Here is a 21232-nt window from a genome sequence, read left to right as displayed (position 1 = left end):
AACTTCCTTTTCAGTAAATAGCAGGAAGTTGAGAACTGATGTTCAGTAACCTTTGACACTTGCTGTCTTAGTGCTGATCTGTTGTTGTCTTTAACTGACACCTCTGGATTTGGAGCTGAAGGCATGATAACGATCAACCAAAACCAACTCTCTGTAGCAGATGAATGCTGACTGTGGTAATTTTCTTCAAAATCCATAGATGCACGTGCAGCTTGTAAATACCAGCAAATCATCAGCAGCTTCAATTTCAGTTTATAAGCATCCCCAGAACAATGCAGAGGTAGGACTTAATGCTTTGAAGTTAGTTTTGTTTCGGACTAAAACCACCTTATTTTGGCACTCAAGCAAACTATGGGACTGTACTAGTGATGCAAACAGTTTGATTCTCTTTGATCTTTCCCAATAACTTGCCATTTTTACCCAAACCCAGAATGAATGAGCTACATTAAACTATTTTGAAATTGCTTCTAGCAGATACAATTGTCCTGAATTTCTGGAATATTAAACAAGGCACTAGAAGATTATGGACATGAGTGAATTTATCTGCATGTATTGTTCATTGATGATGCCAGGTACTTCCACCAAGCGACATAAAATCAAAACAAAATATGAACCAAAAAAAGGGAGGAGTGATTATTTGAATCTTACTGACCTTTGCTATTTAAAAAGGGAGAAAACTGCAAGTCTGAAGGGCGTTTAGATAGTGGATGCTTTCAGAACAACCTACAGAATGTTTTTTTTAGAATGGTATGTTTAGAAAATTGAAAAATGGATTCTGGCTAGTTAATGCTTGCACATCTAAGTTTAAAGTTATCTATTTACTGCTAGCAAAGTTTCCCTGTACAAGTCTTGCTTCAATAATCTGTCCAGGCAGCTGTTTTGCTGCCTCTTCTCCAGTGAAAGCGTATTCAAGTATGCCTTTGTTTCTGCAGCAATTTGGTTCGCCTTCATTCGTGTTTCATCCGAATCACACAAAGCTCTTTTAGCTCTTTGTACTTTGCAAAGGGAAAGAATCTGAAATAGTTTCCAGTTGGAATACTGAATGTTATGTGTAGCTGTACTTGAAAAGAGTGTTTATATTGTGGGAAATACATCTTTAAAGACGTTTTCTTTCCCATTTTTACTAATTACTTAAGGTGTTTATAGACAAGGATGTGTGTTTGGGGTTTCAAGTTGCAATGCAGTGGCAGGTGTATTGCCATCAATATATTCTGGGTGACGGAAAGCTCTGACAGTTTTACCTTGGGTTGTACTTGCAGGTGGTTACCTGGTTACTGCTGTAAGCATGGTGTTTCCTTGTCACTCTAGGGTTTCAGTATGGTTTTTAAGAAATGTGGGTGGTTTTCATTTCTTCTCTTTTAATATTAGAGTGTTTGGGATTCTTTTTCGTTTGCCAGAATGATTTAAGGTGATATATAGCATTTGCAAACCTTTGTTGCCTGGAGCAAATTCATTCTCTAGAGGATTTATTAGCAAGATCTTATCAGAATAGACACCTTGTACTTTATGAGAACAATTTGTCCTCTTGATATACAGGGGTATGATACAGAGGAATATTTATGTTTTGAAGAGACTGCCTTTGAAAACGTGAAAAATAGATTGGAAGGAGGTAAAAAGGGAGCCCACCTGACGTGCTGGTGAAATATCACAGGAAAATGATCTGTTTACTAATAAGATAAGATCGTTATTAATGAAGGGAGATTAAAAATGTATTTCCATGGAATGTAACAAGTGCTGAGGCTGACGAATATTTTTCTCCCCAAACATTTCTTCTGCATTTACAAAACAGCAGTGTAACACAGTCCAAATATCCAAGAAGCTTAAAGTCTTAAGTGCTGAATCCCTCTTCTCCATTTGTTTTATTCCAAATATTTTAAAGAAAATGTAAAAACTACATGCCTCACTCTGTATTTGTTGCTTATTACTTAGAATGTTTGCTGTCTAAATCCTTTTGGTTCTCAGCTTCCCTGGGTATAAAATACATAAAGAAACTTTCAGCTTTTACCTGAATAGTAAGAATACCAGTTAATACCTATAAAATTCTGTAAGGAGGGATAATGTTTTCTCTCTTAAGATATTTGTCAGTAGCCTCTTCAGCCTCAAAGCATGATCCTATAGTATTGAATCTAATAAAGAGTGAATTAATAAATTAGCTCTCCTGAAATAAAGCAAACCCAAACAACAGCAAATAATTTTAGCTAGCATATTTTTTCACAATCTGATTAGAATTTCTGTCCTAATTAATATTCATAGGAAACAGAGTTTCTATTTAAGAGTACCCTGTGTTTCCTTATTCATGGCAAATGTGAAGAAATAGCAGGCCTTGTTTGGCATTGTCAGGAATGGGAGCTACTAACGTCTCGTGATCGTTTGTGCTGCTCATGCATTCAATTCACTGATGAACTAAATCTGGTGTCAGCTTGAGTGTCCCGAGCTGTGTGGTTTAGAATAACCACAAATCCTGCCTATTTATCAGTGAACAGCAGTATTGTTGAGTATCAGTGCAGTTCAAAATGTGATCTAACAGCAAATTTCTTACAGAGGCTGATCACTCATTCGATGTACGATGTGAATAATCCTCTGGTTGGGCTATGCTCTTTTAAAAATACACAGAAAATTCTATAATTGTTTCCAAAGACTTGCTGGGATATTGTGCGTGTCCATTTCCTAGTTTTTTATAGTCATACTAAACCCAAAAGTGAATGAAGAATCCCAAGGGGAGCTCCTTCAGCAGCTGAAGATCGATCAACACATCCAGCATGGGCAGCCTTGTCCTATCTTCCTTTCGCATCCTTAGATCTAACAGAGGTGGTGACTTCTGGGGTGCTGGTCACAGCAAGAAGTCTGTGTTTGTGTGAATGTAACCATTTTGCATTAAAAAGGGAAAAAGCAGAGGCTTAAAGAAGTGTTAGATCTGAATCAAATATCTGTTTGAACAATATCAAAGTCACTATATGCTGCTGATTTCCATACCACGGGCTTGTTGATAACTTTTTTCATTACTTTGTGTTCTCCATCTCTTTGCCCTAGTGGAGCATGTGTGTTACTGTACCTATTGATAAGGCATCGGGCTGCTTTCTGCTGATGGATTTGTGTCACCTTAAGGAAATGCAAGAGAAGTTTAAAATAAAGCTTCAGAGAAAGCCAGAGGTTATTGTGAAAAAATGATTTCTGAAGTTCAGTGAAATTAACAATCTTGACATGACTTGATGTGTATGAACTGTGTATGAAGCAGAGTTTTTTGGATGTAAATAAGTAACTGACATTTTGAGGAAAACTGCACTGTAATTTGAAAATCAACAAACCCTAAAGCATTATTTTAGGATTGTGCTTTTGATTGGGACTGTTCAGCAAACAGAGCGTTTTATTCAATGAATACTCTAGAAGGAGGGGGGTGACAATTTTATTTTTTTAAATCAGGACGTGAGATGAAAGTCACTAAAGGTATAAGAATTCTTGCTTGTTTTCTTAATAGTGCAGGGTATTACATTATTGAAGACTGTTGTTGATCATGTAATTCTTCTTTACGAGGCTGAAGGTGGGCTTGGCTCCACGCTCATGTAAGTCATTGGAGGCTTCCACTAATTTTAGCAGCCTTTGCTCTTTGTATCGCCAGTAGCACCATTAATTGTCCTCCTGGGACTAAAGGTACATCCCAAGGTAAAAAGGGGAAACCCAGTCTTAAATAAATAAATGCTTAAATACCTTGGAGAACTTGCCGGACAATTTCTGCATGCACATACCTCAGTCACTTTCTTAAAATCTATTAATTGCCTTTTTTTTTATTTTCTTTTGTCCTCTTCCTCTCAGGACTCTGTTAAGTGGCTTCCCAAGTCTCCCAAACTGTACAGTGGCCATAACTGGAGCTCCCAGGGCTCTCGCTGGGCCTCATTGAAAGGGAAGGAAGGTTTTCATGGTGGCAACCTGTACAAACTCAGCTCTGCCAATGGAAAGTGGAGGGAAGGAAGGATCAGCCCCGAGCAAGAGGCGGAGGAACTGGAGGATCCTGATGAGGATGTAGGTGGTTTTCTTAAAGTCAGGAGAGACAATGTTGTGTGTCCATTGAGAAACTACTAACAATTCAATGCTCTGTGCCTCTGACAGGAAGGCTAGGTGCTTTTAGGCCAGTGGGAGGCTGCATCTGCCACCTCCCTGAAGCTCTGTTGTGTACCTTCACATCCTTGCTTATGTTTTGTGGCAGCAAGGACAGAATCGTGTTCAATGTCTTATTCCTTTGCTTGCAACTAAAAGATCCCAACCCCCACGAGGACAGTGCAAGACAAGTAACAAGTGCAATGATGAGATGGGTACATTTAAAAAAAGATGTTACCCCTACTTATGTCTCTGGTTATCAGCATCCCTCCATCTCTCTCGGGTGAGCAGGTTGTTCACAGCACTCAACGCTCAGTCATGCCCTGGAGGAGGAGGTTGTTGGGGAGGTGACTGCACTTTCTCAGCCTTGCAGGGTGTTGCTCACAAGGCTTTCCTCCAGACATCTGCTGGGAATGAAGGGGGAAATGGGTTTCTTGCTCCTTTGCTCCTCTGCCACAACCACACCTCCCTTCCGAGCTCCTGGTGGCCACCACCGAGTCCGATCGGGTGGATCTACCTGCGCTTCTCAGCCCTGGGCTCTCTCTCTATTTTTTTTTTTACTTATGTGACTTAAAACTAAATTAATTCCTTTATAATTTTAAATAGAAATAGGAAACAATCACTCCATGCTTGCTGTCCTGAGGGTTGGTGGTGCTTCGTTTCATCCCAACCAAAAAGGCAATGTGGGAAACCTCGGATGCAGACTTAAAGACTGTCCTCTGGGGTTTCTGCACAGCTGCTCGTGGTAATGCCACTGCTTTTGTAATTCTGTTTTAAACCACCAGGCTTAGAAAGGCATTTATGGGGTTTATTTTCAAAGGCGTTGACCTTTGTTTGCTGCATCATTTTACTGCCAGCAAAAGATGTAAGGATTATGGTAATATGAAGGTCTGGTTCAACCTTACCCATCAAAATTAAGAAGGAAAAAAAATCACTTAAATATAAATAAAGCACCCATAAAATGTGAACAGAGTTTGGAAATCATGGCTGAATTTCATTTAAACACCTTGCCAAACAAAACTGATAACTGGGAAACTTCACTATATTTTGCAGTAAGACTGGTTTGTGTATTTCTAATCTCAAGCCCCGATGGTTTTGCTAGGCATGGGGTGATGTTGTCTGCCCTCTCTGCATCTCAGAACAGCCACATCCTACAGCCAGGCTTCAAGGCTGTCCTTGGAGTGCCTCACCTCCAAGGCTCCACTTCCACTGGACCCCCAAACCACCAGATAGTTACCAAGTTTGCAGGTCCCCTCCCACTGCTGTTTGAAGCTCAATAAAGTCAACCCAAGTTCTTTTTTTTCACTAAAGCATTTGAACAAAATCTCAGAGATGCAGATTCAAAGCTCAGGCTCAGCTTCCCTCTCACACCTGTACTCCCAAATATAAAAGATAAGCCTAAAAGAGGAGCTGTGAGAAATGTTTTATTTTCTTCATGGGAAGCCATTTCCTTTGCTGTATGTGTGGCTCCGTGCCCTGAGAAGTGGATTTGGTGCTGCTGAGCTGCTGGAGACTGCCCAAAGTGGTCTCGTTTCCACACTCCCTCCTTTTCACAGGGCATCACTGGAAGTGTCTGAGGAATGGTGAGGGTGCACGTGCTTTTGAGTGTCCAGGGACCTAGAGGAATGCTGTAGGAATCCTGGCCCTATAACCTCTGCCCTCATATTGAGGGAAAACCGTGCCCAGAGAAATAATTATACAAAAAGATAGTTGTGTGCATTTGCTTTAAGGTTACATTTTTGACTTCTCTGATGCAAACGCTAGTGTGATAAAGAGGAACAAATCCAATTTACAGCATGTAGCACCCAGGTGTCAGACAGCTCTTCTCTTTGCTGTTGCTTTGTTTACCTGTTTGATCTTTAACCCCTAGGAACCTATTTCCAAGTTTTCTGGCAGCCTTTTTGATACTGACAGTAGCGTAAGAGATCAGAGAAATACCAGAACAGCTCTTCAGGAGAAGCACAAGTCAGCAGCGAAGGGGAAAACTCTCCCAGGGACTAACAGCAAGGCACAGGTGCCTGTCCCAGCAGTGGGCAGCTTGTCTGGAGAGAGCAGCAGGTTTCTGGAGGACTCAAGAGCTGCAGATGGGACGCAGCCCCCGCTGAAGGTAACAAACTGCCTCATGTCTAGGTCTGTGCGCTGCGTGAGACACCTTAGCATCTTCACACAGGATGCAAAGAAGGGGGATTTTGCCTGATAGTTGTTGTGAGACAGCCGTTCACAGAGTATATGTTGAGGTTTGCCCTTGCTTGCAGTGGGTTATCCTGATAAACCACCCTCTGTAGCCATTCAGCACGGTCTTATTTTGTATAGCCAGCTTTGGACCATCGTAAAGTCAAGCCAAAGGTGTGTGCAGCCACATCTTCACCTGTGAATGCTTAGTCCTTGGTTTAGGAGCAGTGACAGGGCCTTACCCTCGCAGTGTGAAGATGCCTCCATCCTATGAGAATGGGTGGCAATGTTCAGGTGGAGATTCATTCATTGCTGGGAACTGCAAGATTTGGGCTGAGATTTATAGAGGAAGCTACACACTGAATTCAGTGGGTACATCACATCTCAACATGCATTAGAGGACATGAGGAGGAAACATGCCTTATGGGATTTAGAGAGACGTAATAACAGAAATACAAAGTTTTTGTATCCCCAACACCCTGGGGATACAGCTCCAGAAAAAACAGTTCACCTGGTAGGACAGCCATGGTGGTGTATTATCACTAAAGCATTTTTGACAATTACTCATGAATTCTTGGGCATGTGGGTAATGCTAAATCTAAGCTAAACTTGGCAGGGTGGCTTTCATTTGACTGACAAGGTATTTTCATGCCTTTTTAAATCAGGAATTTCAGATGAGTATGTTATCTGTGCAAGAGTAACTGCACGTTTGTCAATTTTCAAAACACAGCTGTGTTGAAATAGACTTAATTATAAAATATACAAAGTTGTTCAAGCCTGAATTGTCTTAGAGAGATGAACCAAATCAATGACAGTACAAGCATTTTGCTTATGTGAAGAAGTGCAATGTGATTTGCATTCAGGTTCAACTACAGTACAGCAAGGTGTTCCTTAAATCTAATCTGATCGTTGTCTTAGTAATTTTCAAAGTATTTAATAACAAGAATATGATACATTAAAGAAAAGTAAATCATTTCTGGGAATAATTCTTAAACATAAGTTGTCTTTGGAACATGAGACTGATATTATTTGGACTTTATTGTAAATTATGCACATTCAAAAAATCATCTTAGATACTGAGCAGTTGTTCTGATTTTTTGCCAATACTAGCAGGCTAAGAATAGAAGAGAGGGATTACAATTTATGCTTCTTTAAAAAATATTTAAGTACTGATTTTTATTTTAAAGTCAATAGTTACTGTTGAATCTTTTGACGGAACAACACATACACACAGAAAACCTGTTTAAAGAAGCTATTGTAGTAGTGCTCAAACTCAATTACCTTTTCTCTCTCGAGTGGAGTAAATAATTAGGTTGTAGATGTGGATCCGAAGCAAAGGTTTTTCAGAAATGTACCCCAAAACATTTACTTGTCACACCTCGTGTGTACTAGCTTTGTTGCCATCACGAATGCTCAATAAATTGGTGGGTTTTATGAAATAACTGGGTTGGTCAGCAGTTCTCCAGAGGGCAAATAATTCTCAGGATGAAGAAGCTATGGGCAAAATAAAGTACTCTTGATAAAGAGCCTTATAAAGATTTGGCATGACTATAAAATCTGTATTTTAGAAATAATGCATTCTTGATGTTATTGAAAATTATAGATTAGGCTTGCAAGTGCTGATGTTGAAGAATTGCACAATTTCTCTCTGGGCTGAGCTGTGTAGGGGGAAGTCTGGTGGTGTTCAGAATGGGAGCTAGATTTTCATTGCTTGTGTAATTAATAGGCAATGCTTTTGATTAATCAGGCCTCTTATCAATTATAATTCTTTTCCAGATAACCATTACTGTGTGCAGTCAAATGGGGAGTCTTGGTATTAGCATTGCTGGTGGAAAGGGCTCATCTCCATATAAAGACAATGATGAGGTGCATTTCATTACTCAAAATTTATCTAGTACTCATTAGAAGGAGACTGATGAGCAGTTCTTTGCAGCTATTGTCTTTTGTTGTTTGCTTCCTGAGGCTGTTCTCAATGTAACATCGCTATCTTAGTAATACAGTTGATGAGGGGAAAAATGGATAACTTATTTCCGAAGTAGAAGCCGTCAGTAGATTTTGATGGGAAAGCTCCTGGAGGAAGCTCTATTTGAAGTCACTCCATTTGCAATCCACGTGTCTCTCCCGTCCTATTTGCTCATTCCCAGGAGCTAACTTGATTTGAGAGAAGTATTTCTTGCATCTTCTCAATTAATTATCATTTAAATAAATCCTAGTTTCCCAGTCTGTCCCCCATGGCATATTGTAAACAATTAATGACTTCTGTTCATTGTTGTATAGTCAGCCATGGAAGCTTTTTTTTTTTTTTTTTTTTTTTTTTCTTCCCCTGCTAATATGCTGAGATGCTTTAGTTTCTATTTTAATGGAGGGAGCAGAACAATATCTCTTGAAAATTAATTACTTCTTATTTGCTTTTAACAACTGAGTACGGTAGAAGAAACTGTGTTATGTCTGAAATGTGTATTTTGTGTTACCAGGGAATTTTGATTGCTCGGCTACCAAAAGATGGTCCGGCGGACTTAGTGGGGGTGCAAGCAGGAGACAGAGTGGCAGAGGTAGATGCTTTGTTTGCTAATGTGGAGCACATTTTCTTCTTGTAAGATTTAATTCAATTCAATTAGATATGGGAGCTGGAGATCTTGATTTAGGCCTAGCTTTTTGGATTCCTCCCAAAGTACTTTATAAAGAAGTTATAATGACATTAAGTCTTTGTATTCCTTTTTATTATGTTCTGTTTTTCTGATCTCTGTGTTCAAAGTGCTTAACAAAATATTATTAACTTTGATGGCTGAGTTGTAAAGGAGAATAATGGCGTTCGTTAGCACAAATGCAGTTGTACTTGGTCCAAGAAAGTTTCTTATGGCATTGCCTTGGTCATGTATTACATGAGTTTATTTGATACAAAGAAATAGAAACTACATCAGCTTGTTTCTCCAAGGTAATTTTTGGATGAGAGCAAACAACCCAGAGTAACTACATTGGTGGAGCCTTACAGTGCCAAGTGCCAAGGAATAAATGTGTATCCCTGGCTGCTCTACTTCAAGTCTCATCTTTTCTAGCAGTAGCCTTTCTGTGAAGCCTCAGAAGTACTCAAGAGGTCCACCACAGCTGTGGTGATCATGTATGTTTTCCTGGCACTATGGCCTATTCTTTGTTTTCTACCAGGTGTGAAAGGTAAAGTGAGAGGGGAACCTGCAAAATTATTTTGAAATTAAACTAGTCTATGATTTACTTATTTTTTCAGCTCCTGTGCTCTTAAGCTTTTGTTGCACTTGCTTAAATAAATAGCTTTTACTCCAGTATACATCTTGTTAAATTAAGGTAGGGTAAAACAAGGATTCTTTTATGTCAATTAAGCTGCCCATAATAAGGATACAATCTATATCAGACAAAGCCAAATGCATCACAGATTGATCTCTCAATTTTTACAACTATGCTATAGACTTATATTTGTATATCCTTATATACTTTATCAGGATATTCTCAGGATTGTTTAACCTTTTCCTTCTAAAAAAAAAAACAAACTATTTTTTTATTGTAACATATGTGAGAAATAGCAAATAAAATAAGTCTTTACATATTTCACATCACCAGATAATCAGGAAAAAAGTCAAGATTTTTGGTTGTTGCACTTGTAACTTCTAAGCAGAGGTTCTGATCGAATCAGTTGATTTTTACGATACAAACTTTCTCGGGTTCCCCTGTAAGGCTGTAATTCATTCTTAGTTTGGGGGCTATTTGAAATATACTAGCTGCTAATGTCTGTTATTTTGATAAATAGTAAGTTTGTATATCTGTACCATACTGCTCAGTCACACTATTGTTATCCTACAAATGGATGTTTTCCCTGTCTCCCACAAGATGGCAGAATCATTCATCTGTTTAAAGAATGTAAAAGTAAAACTGCTTGTTGTATGTGTGGGAGATGAGAAGGAATTAATGCATTTAGGTGTGCTGTAGGAGTCCTGATGTTTTGACCACAGGCCTAATCTGTGGGCAAATAACCAGCATTTCCTCTTGATATTTTATGTTAGAAATTTTTGTTCTTGAACAGACCATTTCAATGATGCAAATGTACAGTATGTTCAGTAGATAGGGAACAGCAAGAATTGTAATTTTATTTGCTTTCATTGTGCAACCATGTGTAACAAAAGGGCTAGGTGTTCATACATTCACCTGTAAAGGAGGGAGTTGCTCCTCTTGAACAGAATATAAAAATGTCTTTCTTCTGCATTGTTTTTTAAAGGGATCCCTCATTTCAGAACCCAATGCCCATGATGTTGGTCCTGCTGAAGCTTCATCTAAAGGCAGCCCCTTCCAGACAGTAAACCATGTCATAACAGTAAGTATGGTGGACACAGCAAGTAACAAATCCTGCTTAACTAAATAATTTGTGTTGTCTGTCATTAATGCAAATAAAGATCATAAAGACTGGCACAAAATTTGTGAGAGGCTGTGTAAAAGAAGAATGTGTACCAGCAATCAGTGACCATGCGTTTATGGTGGCTGTCACTGCACCCAGGTCACAACTTCTGGAGGAGCTCAGCTCCTGGTCAAGCTCAGTAGATCAGACCTTTTGAGTCTGGGAGCACTAACGGTGGTGTCCATTCCCTCCAATGTAAGTATTTATTCTGTTGCCTGGACTCCCCCTCTAGTTGATGGAAAGAGCATCATCTCTGGGGTGCCTCTTTTAGGAGGGAGAAGTTGAGCTGCTACCTGGAAGTGCTCATTTTTATCCTTCATCTTTGCATGTCAGGCTAAGATTGTGCCCATATTTTAGGTGGCTGATGTCAGACAATATTAAGTCTACCGTAAATGTCACAAAAGGAAATGTCTGGGCATGCAAAGGGTTTATTACAATTCTGATACACTTTTGTGTGCTTCTGTAAAAAGTTAAGCTATCTGAAGATCTACCCCAATCACAGTCATCTGTATGCACACCTGAAATTCTAGCTTTACTGGGAAGATACAGAATCACAGAATCACAGAATCACAGAATTTCTAGGTTGGAAGAGACCTCAAGATCATTGAGTCCAACCTCTGACATAACGCTAGCAGTCCCCACTAAACCATATCCCTAAGCTCTACATCTAAACATCTTTTGAAGACTTCCAGGGATGGTGACTCCACCACTTCCCTGGGCAGCCTGTTCCAATGCCTAACAACCCTTTCAGTAAAGAAGTTCTTCCTAACATCTAACCTAAAACTCCCCTGGCTCAACTTAAGCCCATTCCCCCTCGTCCTGTCACCAGGCACATGGGAGAACAGGCCAACCCCCACCTCGCTACAGCCTCCCTTGAGGTACCTATAGAGAGCGATAAGGTCGCCCCTGAGCCTCCTCTTCTCCAGGCTGAACAAGCCCAGCTCCCTCAGCCGCTCCTCGTAGGACTTGTTCTCCAGGCCCCTCACCAGCTTCGTCGCCCTTCTCTGCACCCGCTCAAGCACCTCGATGTCCTTCTTGTAGCGAGGGGCCCAAAACTGAACACAGTACTCGAGGTGCGGCCTCACCAGAGCTGAGTACAGGGGGACGATCACCTCCCTAGCCCTGCTGGTCACACTGTTTCTGATACAACAAGCTTAAGGTATCTGAATTGTTAAGGTAAAAAAGCATGTCATTTAAACTAGGTCTAAAGTACCGAACAGCACCAATGGTTTCTATTACAGCAAATGCCAGAGGAATGCTTTGTTTGATTCTTCTTCTTCAGCCCTTTTTTCATCCTTTTCCAGGAATACCACTCACAAACCAGCTAATGGCAAAAAAAGGAGAAAGTTCACATATTATATAAAAGACTATAACTGAAGGCCACATACATTCTTTTTTTTTTTTTTTTTTATAAATAATATAATTTGTTAGCTAACTGAAAAATAAGCAAATAGACCATGCAAGCCTGTTTTCCTTTGGTTTTCTCTGTGGTTTACTATTCAAGAAGGCTTGAGCTTACACTGCAGCTTTTGTCTATGAGATGGGCCAATAAAGGTTCTCTAATTATTTGCTTAAAGAAACTTATTTTTGAGTTTTCTCACCCAACATCATCTTGTGAAATGTTTAGACCAGCTTTATTTTCCAACTGAAAATGCTTTATTTATTTATTTATTTATTTATTTATTGGTCCAGCTCTGCCTGGTAGCTGTTTCTGTATGGTCTTAACTCACATGGCAGGAAGCACAAGGCTTCCAGTTAGAGGAATCTCTGTCGGTGGGGTTGATTCGTGCAGTGCCAATGGCCTCAGTCTTTTGCAGAAATACTTGACTTCTAGTGTTTTCAGCCAAACAAATGAAATGACAGTTTTTTGTGCCTCTTGGAAAATAACACAGCAAGTTTCCCTGCCTCTCTTCAAAGCTCTTCAGCTGCAAGGAGAGGAGGAGGCAGATAAGACCATGGTAGTTATCTCAGAGCAAGGTGTCCAGATGGGGTCAACTAGCTGAAGAAGTTTTAACTGTTGAAAGGAGCCAGTGTGCAAGTTCTTCTCTAGAGAACCCTTTGTATTTCTGTTTATCAAAGCCTTTTTGCCATAGCAAACTGTATATCACATCCTTTTAGCCCAAAGCACCATTTGTCAGTCTTATGGGTTATGGGCTTTTCAGGAGCATCCTGCTGACTCAGGAACTGGTCAGTGTCTCATCTGGTCTCCCTCTGGCTTTATTCTGGTGAAGTTCATCTTCTTCCTCTATAACTGTTATCTGAAAAATGTTTACAGTGCTGGCTTCTTATGGAAGATATGCTTTGCACATTCAGATAAGCAGATGGCAGTAGGTGTTTAAAGCACAATAGAATCTTCTCCTTTGCTAGGAATCGAGGAAAGTTTGTTTCCTTTTTATTTGTGACTAGATTTAAAGAGAAGATGGGTGCAAGCTTCTTCAGGGGAGGGCAGGAGGAAAGTATAGTGGCAAATAAGCCAAAGATTTGTATTGTTCTTCTTGTAACAGCTGAATTATGTGCTGGATAAGCTGCTGTGGTGCCTGTATTCCTTCTCCCACTCTTCCATGTCATCACTGCTTCCAGCACTCCAGCAGGGAATCTGTCTTCATCTAATTATTCTTAATGAATTTTAATAAACATCCTCTTTGCATATGTTATCTATGATAATATTGCTGTCTGTCATTTGCCAGCCATGGTCCTCTAGACATCTCTTGCTGTTTTCCATTCTGTCTCCAAGCCTTCCACTCTGACATTACAAGGGTGATCCCTCTGCCAGATTAAGGTTACCCCCCTGCTCTTCATGTGCTTGGTTGCTTTAAGGTTTTCTAAAAGGCTCATTTGACTTGTTAACTAATCCAGAAAAAGTAAAATAAAATAAAATAAAATAAAATAAAATAAAATAAAATAAAATAAAATAAAATAAAATAAAATAAAATAAAATAAAATAAAATAAAATAAAATAAAATAAAATCCTTCATGCCAGGTTTAAGATTTCGTGACCAGTATGATCTCAATGATCAGTAATTAATTGGACAGATACTGTGAAAATTTCTTTCACTCTGAGTCATTGTTTTGCAAAAGAAAAATTAGAATTGTCCTTGGTTTAACTTATGATGATTTTATGGAATTGTAGAGGCTCCAGAACTTTAATTACAATTAGGTACTTTTTTACATTCAGTGTTTGATAGACTTGTGTCAGTTATGTTAATCAAACCTCAGAAATACAGAATCTGTCTGTTTTAGGTTGTTTAGTATGTGCATATAAAAACACAATACTTTAACTGAGCTTAAATTGAGTCTTTGGATTTCAAAATGGTAGTCTTAAAATATGAGTATGTCTATGAAAATGTGCATCAAAAAATAACAGATTAGAACCACAACTGATATGGCTATCTACATGCAGCCTGTGTGTAAAATGTTGCATGTTAACTGCAGGAAAGAGAAAAATCAGTGATACAGACCACCGAACTTTGCCAGTAGTGCCCCATGCTGACTTTAGGAGAAGCAATGTTGTTTGGATTCTGGAGTCTTTATTTCTAGTTCTCTATTTTTCAGTCTTCTTCCTCTGGTAATTTTTTTTGTGCTCTTCCTCTTAAACCTAGAATGAACTTTGCACATTTTTTTCTCCATCAAAATATTCTTGTTCAAGTCCCAGCTGAAATTTCCAGTGGACTTTGTCCAACAGTGAATGGAGAATGTCAACAGGTTTCAGCGTCTTCTCTCAACTCACGACCAGGATCATCATGTCATCCTCTCTGATCCATTGTCTTTGTCTTCATGGACAAAGCTTTGATCAAAAACACAACAGACACTGGTTTTATGTAAAACATGGAGAAGTTAATCAGCCCATTCTCTTCTGATTTTGTTGGGTATGCTTTGGCATCTTCTTTTTAAAACGCTTATCTAGAAATCCATCTGTATGTGTTTTTAGGCCTGCCTAAATGCACTCCTTCACTCAGGCCAAGGTATAAAGATTGATTTAAGCAGTTCCTTTTATGAATACAGTCATTATCAAATACAGCCTTTTGCATCTAGTAAGGGCATGTTTTCATTGTTTAGTAAGAAGCTTCAATTTCCTTTTGCTGAAGTCTATTCCCAGAGATGATGACAAAGTAAGATGAAATATGAAATCATGGAATGATTCATGGTGTTTACACAAACCCTGACAAATGCAAAACAAGATGATAGGGTTTGTTCTTTTTTTTCTTCTTCTTTTTTTTTTCTTTTTTTTTTTTTTTTTTTTTTCTTCCCAAAAGGCTCTAAAAGACATGATGAACGTAATAGCCATAAAGATGTTTATGAGCTGTTCTGTAACCTTTTGGACAACCATTTAGCTAGAACTAGAAAGGAAAGCATACATGTATAAAGGGAAGTTAACAACTATCAGATGTTTGTGTGTTTGCAGGCTGTGTCATTTACTGTGCTTTAAGAAGTTACTTACAGCTGAAGCATCATAGCCAGCTGTGTGTTTATTCCTATTTTGTGTCAATACGAATGAATTTTTGCAGCCAACACTGCAAATTAAGTGCCCCGGGTTATTTAGATCGGTTTGTTTCTATGTGGACCAGGAGCATGCACACAACCCACGTCTGTGTTTCAGCTGAAGGACTCCAGCTTTCAGTGGAGGGTGATAATGCTATAAAATGAGCGTTGAAATTGATTTTTAGCAATGACTGATTATAAACAAAAACGAAATTTACTCATTTTCAGTGTTTTAAGTCTTGGTTATTATGTCGACAAAGTATAAGAAAGATGCAAACAGAGCAACAAAATAAATCCCTATAGTGTATGCATTGGTTTTGGTGAAGGATATGTCCTTTTTAAATTCGACTTTTTAGGCACTGAAAACATATTTTAAGGAAAAAAGGAAGATAGTAACTGGTTTCAAATGGTTAATTACACATTTTTCTGTTTTTTTTTTTTTTTTTTTTTTTTTTTAATATAGTTTGATGGTTTTGGATTGACCAGTGCTTCAGGTATTATTTTAATAATGACTTCATGATGACAGAAAGTGAGTAGGAGGACTCTGCAATTTCAGCAGAAATATTTTGAACAAGTTCAGGCGCTGTTCAGTAAAAATAGTGAGGTAAAACAATGGGACACTGCAGAATCCTGCCTAAACTGTCCTCCTACACCAACATGAACGTTTTCTGAAGAGTTAGAATCATAGAATCATAGAATATCCTGAGTTGGAAGGGACCCTTAAGGATCATCAAGTCCAACTCTTGACACCGCACAGGTCTACCCAAAAGTTCAGACCATGTGCCTAAGTTCACAGTCCAATCTCTTCTTAAATTCAGACAGGCTCAGTGCAGTGACCACTTCCCTGGGGAGCCTGTTCCAGTGTGCAACCACCCTCTCTGTGAAGAACCCCCTCCTGACGTCCAGCCTAAATTTCCCCTGCCTCAGCTTAACCCCGTTCCCGCGGGTCCTGTCACTAGTGTTAATGGAGAAAAGGTCTCCTGCCTCTTGACAACCCCTTACGAGGAAGTTGTAGACTGCGATGAGGTCTCCCCTCAGCCTCCTCTTCTCCAGGCTGAACAGGCCCAGTGACCTCAGCCGTTCCTCGTACGTCTTCCCCTCCAGGCCTTTCACCATCCTCGTAGCCCTCCTCTGGACACTTTCCAACAGTTTCATGTCCTTTTTATACTGTGGTGCCCAGAACTGCACACAGTACTCGAGGTGAGGCCGCACCAGCGCAGAGTAGAGCGGGACAATCACCTCCCTTGACCTACTAGCGATGCTGTTCTTGATCCACCCCAGGATACGATTGGCCCTCCTGGCTGCCAGGGCACACTGCTGGCTCATATTCAACTTGCTGTCTACCACGACCCCCAGATCCCTCTCTTCTAGGCTGCTCTCCAGCGTCTCATCGCCCAGTCTGTACGTGCAGCCAGGGTTTCCCCGTCCCAGGTGCAGGACCCAGCACTTGCTCTTATTGAACTTCATGCGGTTGGTGATCGCCCAGCTCTCCAACCTGTCCAGATCCCTCTGCAAGGCCTTTACGCCCTCATTTGAGTCCACAACTCCTCCAAGTTTGGTGTCATCAGCAAACTTGCTCAAAATACCCTCTATTCCTACATCCAGATCATTTATAAAAATATTTTTTTTTATAAAATATTTTATATTATATAATATATATTATAAATATAAAAATATTTATAAAAATATTTTTTCTAGTTACTAGTAGAAGATAGAAGTTCCACACCTTCCTTAGGCAAGTGACTCTAGAGCAGAGCTGCCCATGCTGGAAAAGTTTTGCTTGTTCCCATCCTAAATTTCTGTGTCTTGTCCTGTTTGCAAAGGGCATTGGAAATAGTTTCCTTCAACGTTGCTAGGACTTTTGTTTGTTTTTGTATGTGATATGTGTTCTCCTGTCTAAAAAAAAAAATCTAAAAGCAAAGCTTACCAATTAAACAGGGGGAAGCTGTGATCAATGAAGATAAATGCAGAAATCTGAAAGCACGGGGAATCCCACTGGGATTCTGGGACGAGAAGCACTGGGTGTGAGAAAAGGATTGAACACAAGACAAAGAATATAATGCAAATTTTGTGGCTGAGTTTTCCTACTCTCTTTTGTTGTGTTTATTTTGCTTTAAACAAACCAAACCAAAACCAGAATTGGGAAGGAAAACTTAAATCATGATTTTGTTGCAGCCAGGGTGAATGTGAAGGCAGTGACAGAGAGCTCTGGGTTCCTGGGAGATAGGCGGGTGAAGATGGAAATGTTGCACCTCTGTTTCTTAACTGGGGTTGCTCCCAATTCGCAGTTGCATAGGTTGGAACAACCTGCAGCCAAGAGCTGTTTCATCACTGGTACCTGTGATTCAGCTGTGAGGAAATCAGGGCTCCTGAATCCCATCAGGGAGGTGGGCACAGCTCAGAACAAGTAGCTGCAGAGGACAGAGCAGCAGTGGGATTGGGGATGGCCATGGTGTGGGTTACTGGGGGTTTTGGAGAGGGAGGGGGGGTAAGGGAGATGTGCAGGAAGCAGAGGGATGGAGGAGATGGCTGCACTTGGACCAGAAATTTGGCTTGTAGAAACTCAGTGGTGTGTCTCTGAAATGGCATGAGTGGGTGTGTGAGAGCTGTCATCTGCCTGGAGAGCACACAGGGCCTGGATCAGAGCTGAGCCTCTTCTCTCCTCTTGGAGATTTTCAGCCTTTGCAGACTGCTAGGGCCGAGAAACACTTCAGGTTTCACCACAGAAAGCTGATCAGGCATTTGGTACCAGCTCCTCTTTGTCTGCTTTTTCATCTTGCTGCACATAAAAGACTTCCCCAACCCTGCTTATTTCATGAATGCAGCTGATAAGTGTTCCACAGAAATGCTGTACGAGCAGGTGGGTGTCTAACAGGACACGACAGAGCGTCGTGCTCTCGGCGGGGTCGGGGTGTCCTCCAGAGGCTCAGCTTTAGCTCAGGTGCTGGAGCCATGCGGTCTGAAAGACCTCACAATTCCTCCGTGGGCGTAGGGGAGAGAGTGTGTCATTAAGGAAATGAGGTAAGTTTTTGGGAAAGTTGTGAAAGCCTGGATACAGCTTGCAGTGTGTTGAACAAACATATGGAGAGATGCAAAAGACGAGTCATGACAGAACTTGAACATCCTGTGGGATTTGTTTTTACAGTGGCAATATTGTTACAACCTCAGGTTTATGGTTTTCAGATTTAGATAATTTAAAAAAAAAAAAGGCTAATTTTTGGCACTTTGGTGGTGGCTGTGGAATTGAATGACCTGCAAGAACTTCATGTTACTAGTTGAAATTTTGGGGTTATCCCTCACCGACTGCTAGGGTTTCTTTCAGTTTTCATTAAACTAGGTAAATCACATTCACTTTGTGACTGTAAGACTGCCCCTCAGTAGTTTTTGAAAGATAGTATGCAAGAAGCAGGCTCCAGAGGTTATGAAATGTTTAAAGAAAATCTTTATTAAAGGAATACAAAGCTCAGCACTGCATATCTTTGCAAATAACTTCAGATAAGATACAGACCTCAGCTCTAGTTCTAGAGGTGGTGGAGTTCCAAAATATGACCCAGGACACCAACCAATACGTATAGGCTGTGCTTTCACTGTAGCACAAGGGTGCTGACTATCACTAAGGAAGAAGCATCTTTTAGCAATGAGCACAGTCAAGAGAAACATCCAGTGGGTGGAGAGCTTGTAAATGCTGTCAGGTGTGCGTGGCAGAAGCAAATCTTCCCAGGAGATATTAGCGTGGCCAATACTTGTGGTCTATGGAGATCATTGAAAGCTTCCAGCAATGCATCATCCTTAGCCTAAGCGAGAGGATGGGAGGGGAAAGAGAGAGAAGTGAATATTCAGTAGACTGGGGAACATAACTAAAAAATGTACCTGGTTTTAAAATTAGTTTACAGTTATGGTGGGTGAGAATCCAGACTGACACCGGTGTTTTGGTGTCTACATGTGGAGCAGCCCCATGTGAGCTGGGGGTGCCAGGTCCTGTGCAGACAGTGGAGCTGTAGCTGATATGGGCAGTGGAGCCTGGAGAAGAATTCCTGTGGCTTGGGTGCAGAAACCAGCTGGCTGCCCAGCTGAGCAGCCACAGAGCATCTCTGTGCTTGTGTCATTTCCCAAATCAAATGGTGCATGGCAGGGAAATAATACAGCAATGATTGAATTGTGTGGTGTCAATGTTAAGCATTCTTATAAGGTCTGAGGAAATACAACAAAGTTACTGGTGTGTAAGAAATATTGCCTTTCTTGAAAATTTCACAGTACTGGTAAGGTGGACAGTTTGTTATACATCGTTGCTTGCTTGTTTGATACATGAACTCACTGCTATATCTGTTTTTATTATGTGTTAAACTTTTTTGGAATATTATTAAAAAGTAGGGCTTCTCATGCATCAGAGTTAAATTTGCAAAATCCATTCATTTATACAAGCCGTTGCTGATACATTATTTGGCTATACATAAAAACCTGATGTTCTTCTTTTCTCACAGCATTTCTACAGCATTTAAATTAATTTTAAAACACTGCAACATAGCTCTCAAAGAACACAAATTTCACAGAAAAGCAATTGATATTATGAATCCAATCCATGTGTATACATTTATTAGCTAATGAATTGATACAGTGATGTTTTGTCTTAATGTTTCCCTTAAATATATTTGGTCACTAACTAAACTAAAATATGAAAATTTTCAGAGCTTGGCAACTGATATGCCTTTTGGTCCTTAATTAATTAATTCTCATTGCTTTCCAGTGCATGCATTTAATGATGTTAAATAAAAGTGCATGTATATTTTTCATATTCATTTGTCTGTTTTTAAAAACTTTTATTTTCCCCTATAGAACCTCTTTAAAAATTAGCTAATGAGAGGAAAATGCAATTCATCAGAATTTTGCTTTAGCTATCACTGCAATTTTTGGTGCAGATCATTTCACCCCTCAGAAACCCCTGTGGCTTTACATCTCTTGCATATTTTTCCTCATTACCTGCTTCCCCCGTACCTTTAAAATAGTACTTTTAAACACCTTTCTTACTCTTTTTTTTTTTTTTTTCTGCAATCTCTTGCATCATCCTGAAGATACCTCGAATAATCCTCACACGCCCTTCAACTTCTGATGAAGATACCGACCAGTTACCCCCAGATCCGGAGGACCTTGAGCCGGAGGAGCCCAATGGCACAGGAAGCCATGCCTATTCGGACTGTCTGAACAGTGCTTTTTATCCTCTCTAATAAAATACTTTTTTGGAAAGAGTTCATGATTTTTTTCCCCCCAATTATTCAATGACAGTTAATGTAGTACTTGAACCGCTATGCCTTATTTGTGGGTAAAACCATATACACAGAGGATGGATTTGAACTGGGGACAGGAGGAGCACAATCTGTGTTTGTCTTTGGTTGCCTTGAACTTGCCTTCAGCCAGAACTTGTGCACTTGAAGAAATGTGCTCTGGTGAGGTTATGAATGTCCCTACGTGCTTCAATGCCCTCTTGTAAGTGCATTCTACAGCAGCTAAATGCAATGATGGGAAGAACAGATGATTTTTATTCAGAGGCTACTCTATCCATTTGGAAACACAATGAAAACAATTGTATAGCTGTTTTTTAAAATCTCGTGTCCATTTTGTGTCTATGTAGCTTACCCTTTTGTGTACCTGCAGGTTCCTTTGGATTACCCCTTTTAATATTGTTTTCTATAAGAATAAAGATCCTTTTCCGTATTATAAATAGTGTTGTTTTTTTTTTTGTTTGTTTGTTTCTTTGTTTCCTGCAAAGTTATTTACATTGAAATTCTATATTTCATTGTAGTGAAATAAAGAATGGTTTCTCCAACTATATCAGATTTGAATGGGAACTGTAAATTATTTTTTATTGGATCTAAAGTAAGAAATCACCTTACACAGCTATGCATCTAAGGGTGAACCAACTTTCATTTCCCCTCCCGACTTGCATATAAACAGAACACCTTAAATTTGCCTTACTGTGATAAGCAGTATTTCATGTATAAATATGTATAGGTGAGCATTGAAAAGCAAATGTTCATGTACAACAGTGTTGAATCCTTTAATTCTTTTCACTGC

At 39.7% G+C, this 21232-nt stretch overlaps 1 protein-coding gene across 1 annotated transcript; it reads left to right on the top strand.

The window, feature by feature from the left end:
- Positions 1-199: 199 nt before the first annotated feature.
- Positions 200-20987, top strand: LOC311433253 (uncharacterized protein; the record flags this gene model as incomplete). Its single annotated transcript, XM_084512176.1, has 7 exons — positions 200-280; positions 3811-4017; positions 5963-6199; positions 8041-8130; positions 8739-8816; positions 10508-10603; positions 20233-20987. 7 exons carry the CDS (start codon positions 200-202, stop codon positions 20383-20385), a joined length of 942 nt encoding a protein of 313 aa, XP_084368302.1. The 3' UTR covers positions 20386-20987.
- Positions 20988-21232: the final 245 nt, after the last annotated feature.

The sequence above is a fragment of the Aythya ferina genome (genome assembly GCF_964211825.1).
Source record: "Aythya ferina genome assembly, chromosome: 3".
Lineage (NCBI taxonomy): Eukaryota > Metazoa > Chordata > Aves > Anseriformes > Anatidae > Aythya > Aythya ferina.
The sequence above is the reverse complement of the archived record's forward strand: the minus strand, read 5'-3'. Positions and strand labels throughout refer to the sequence as shown.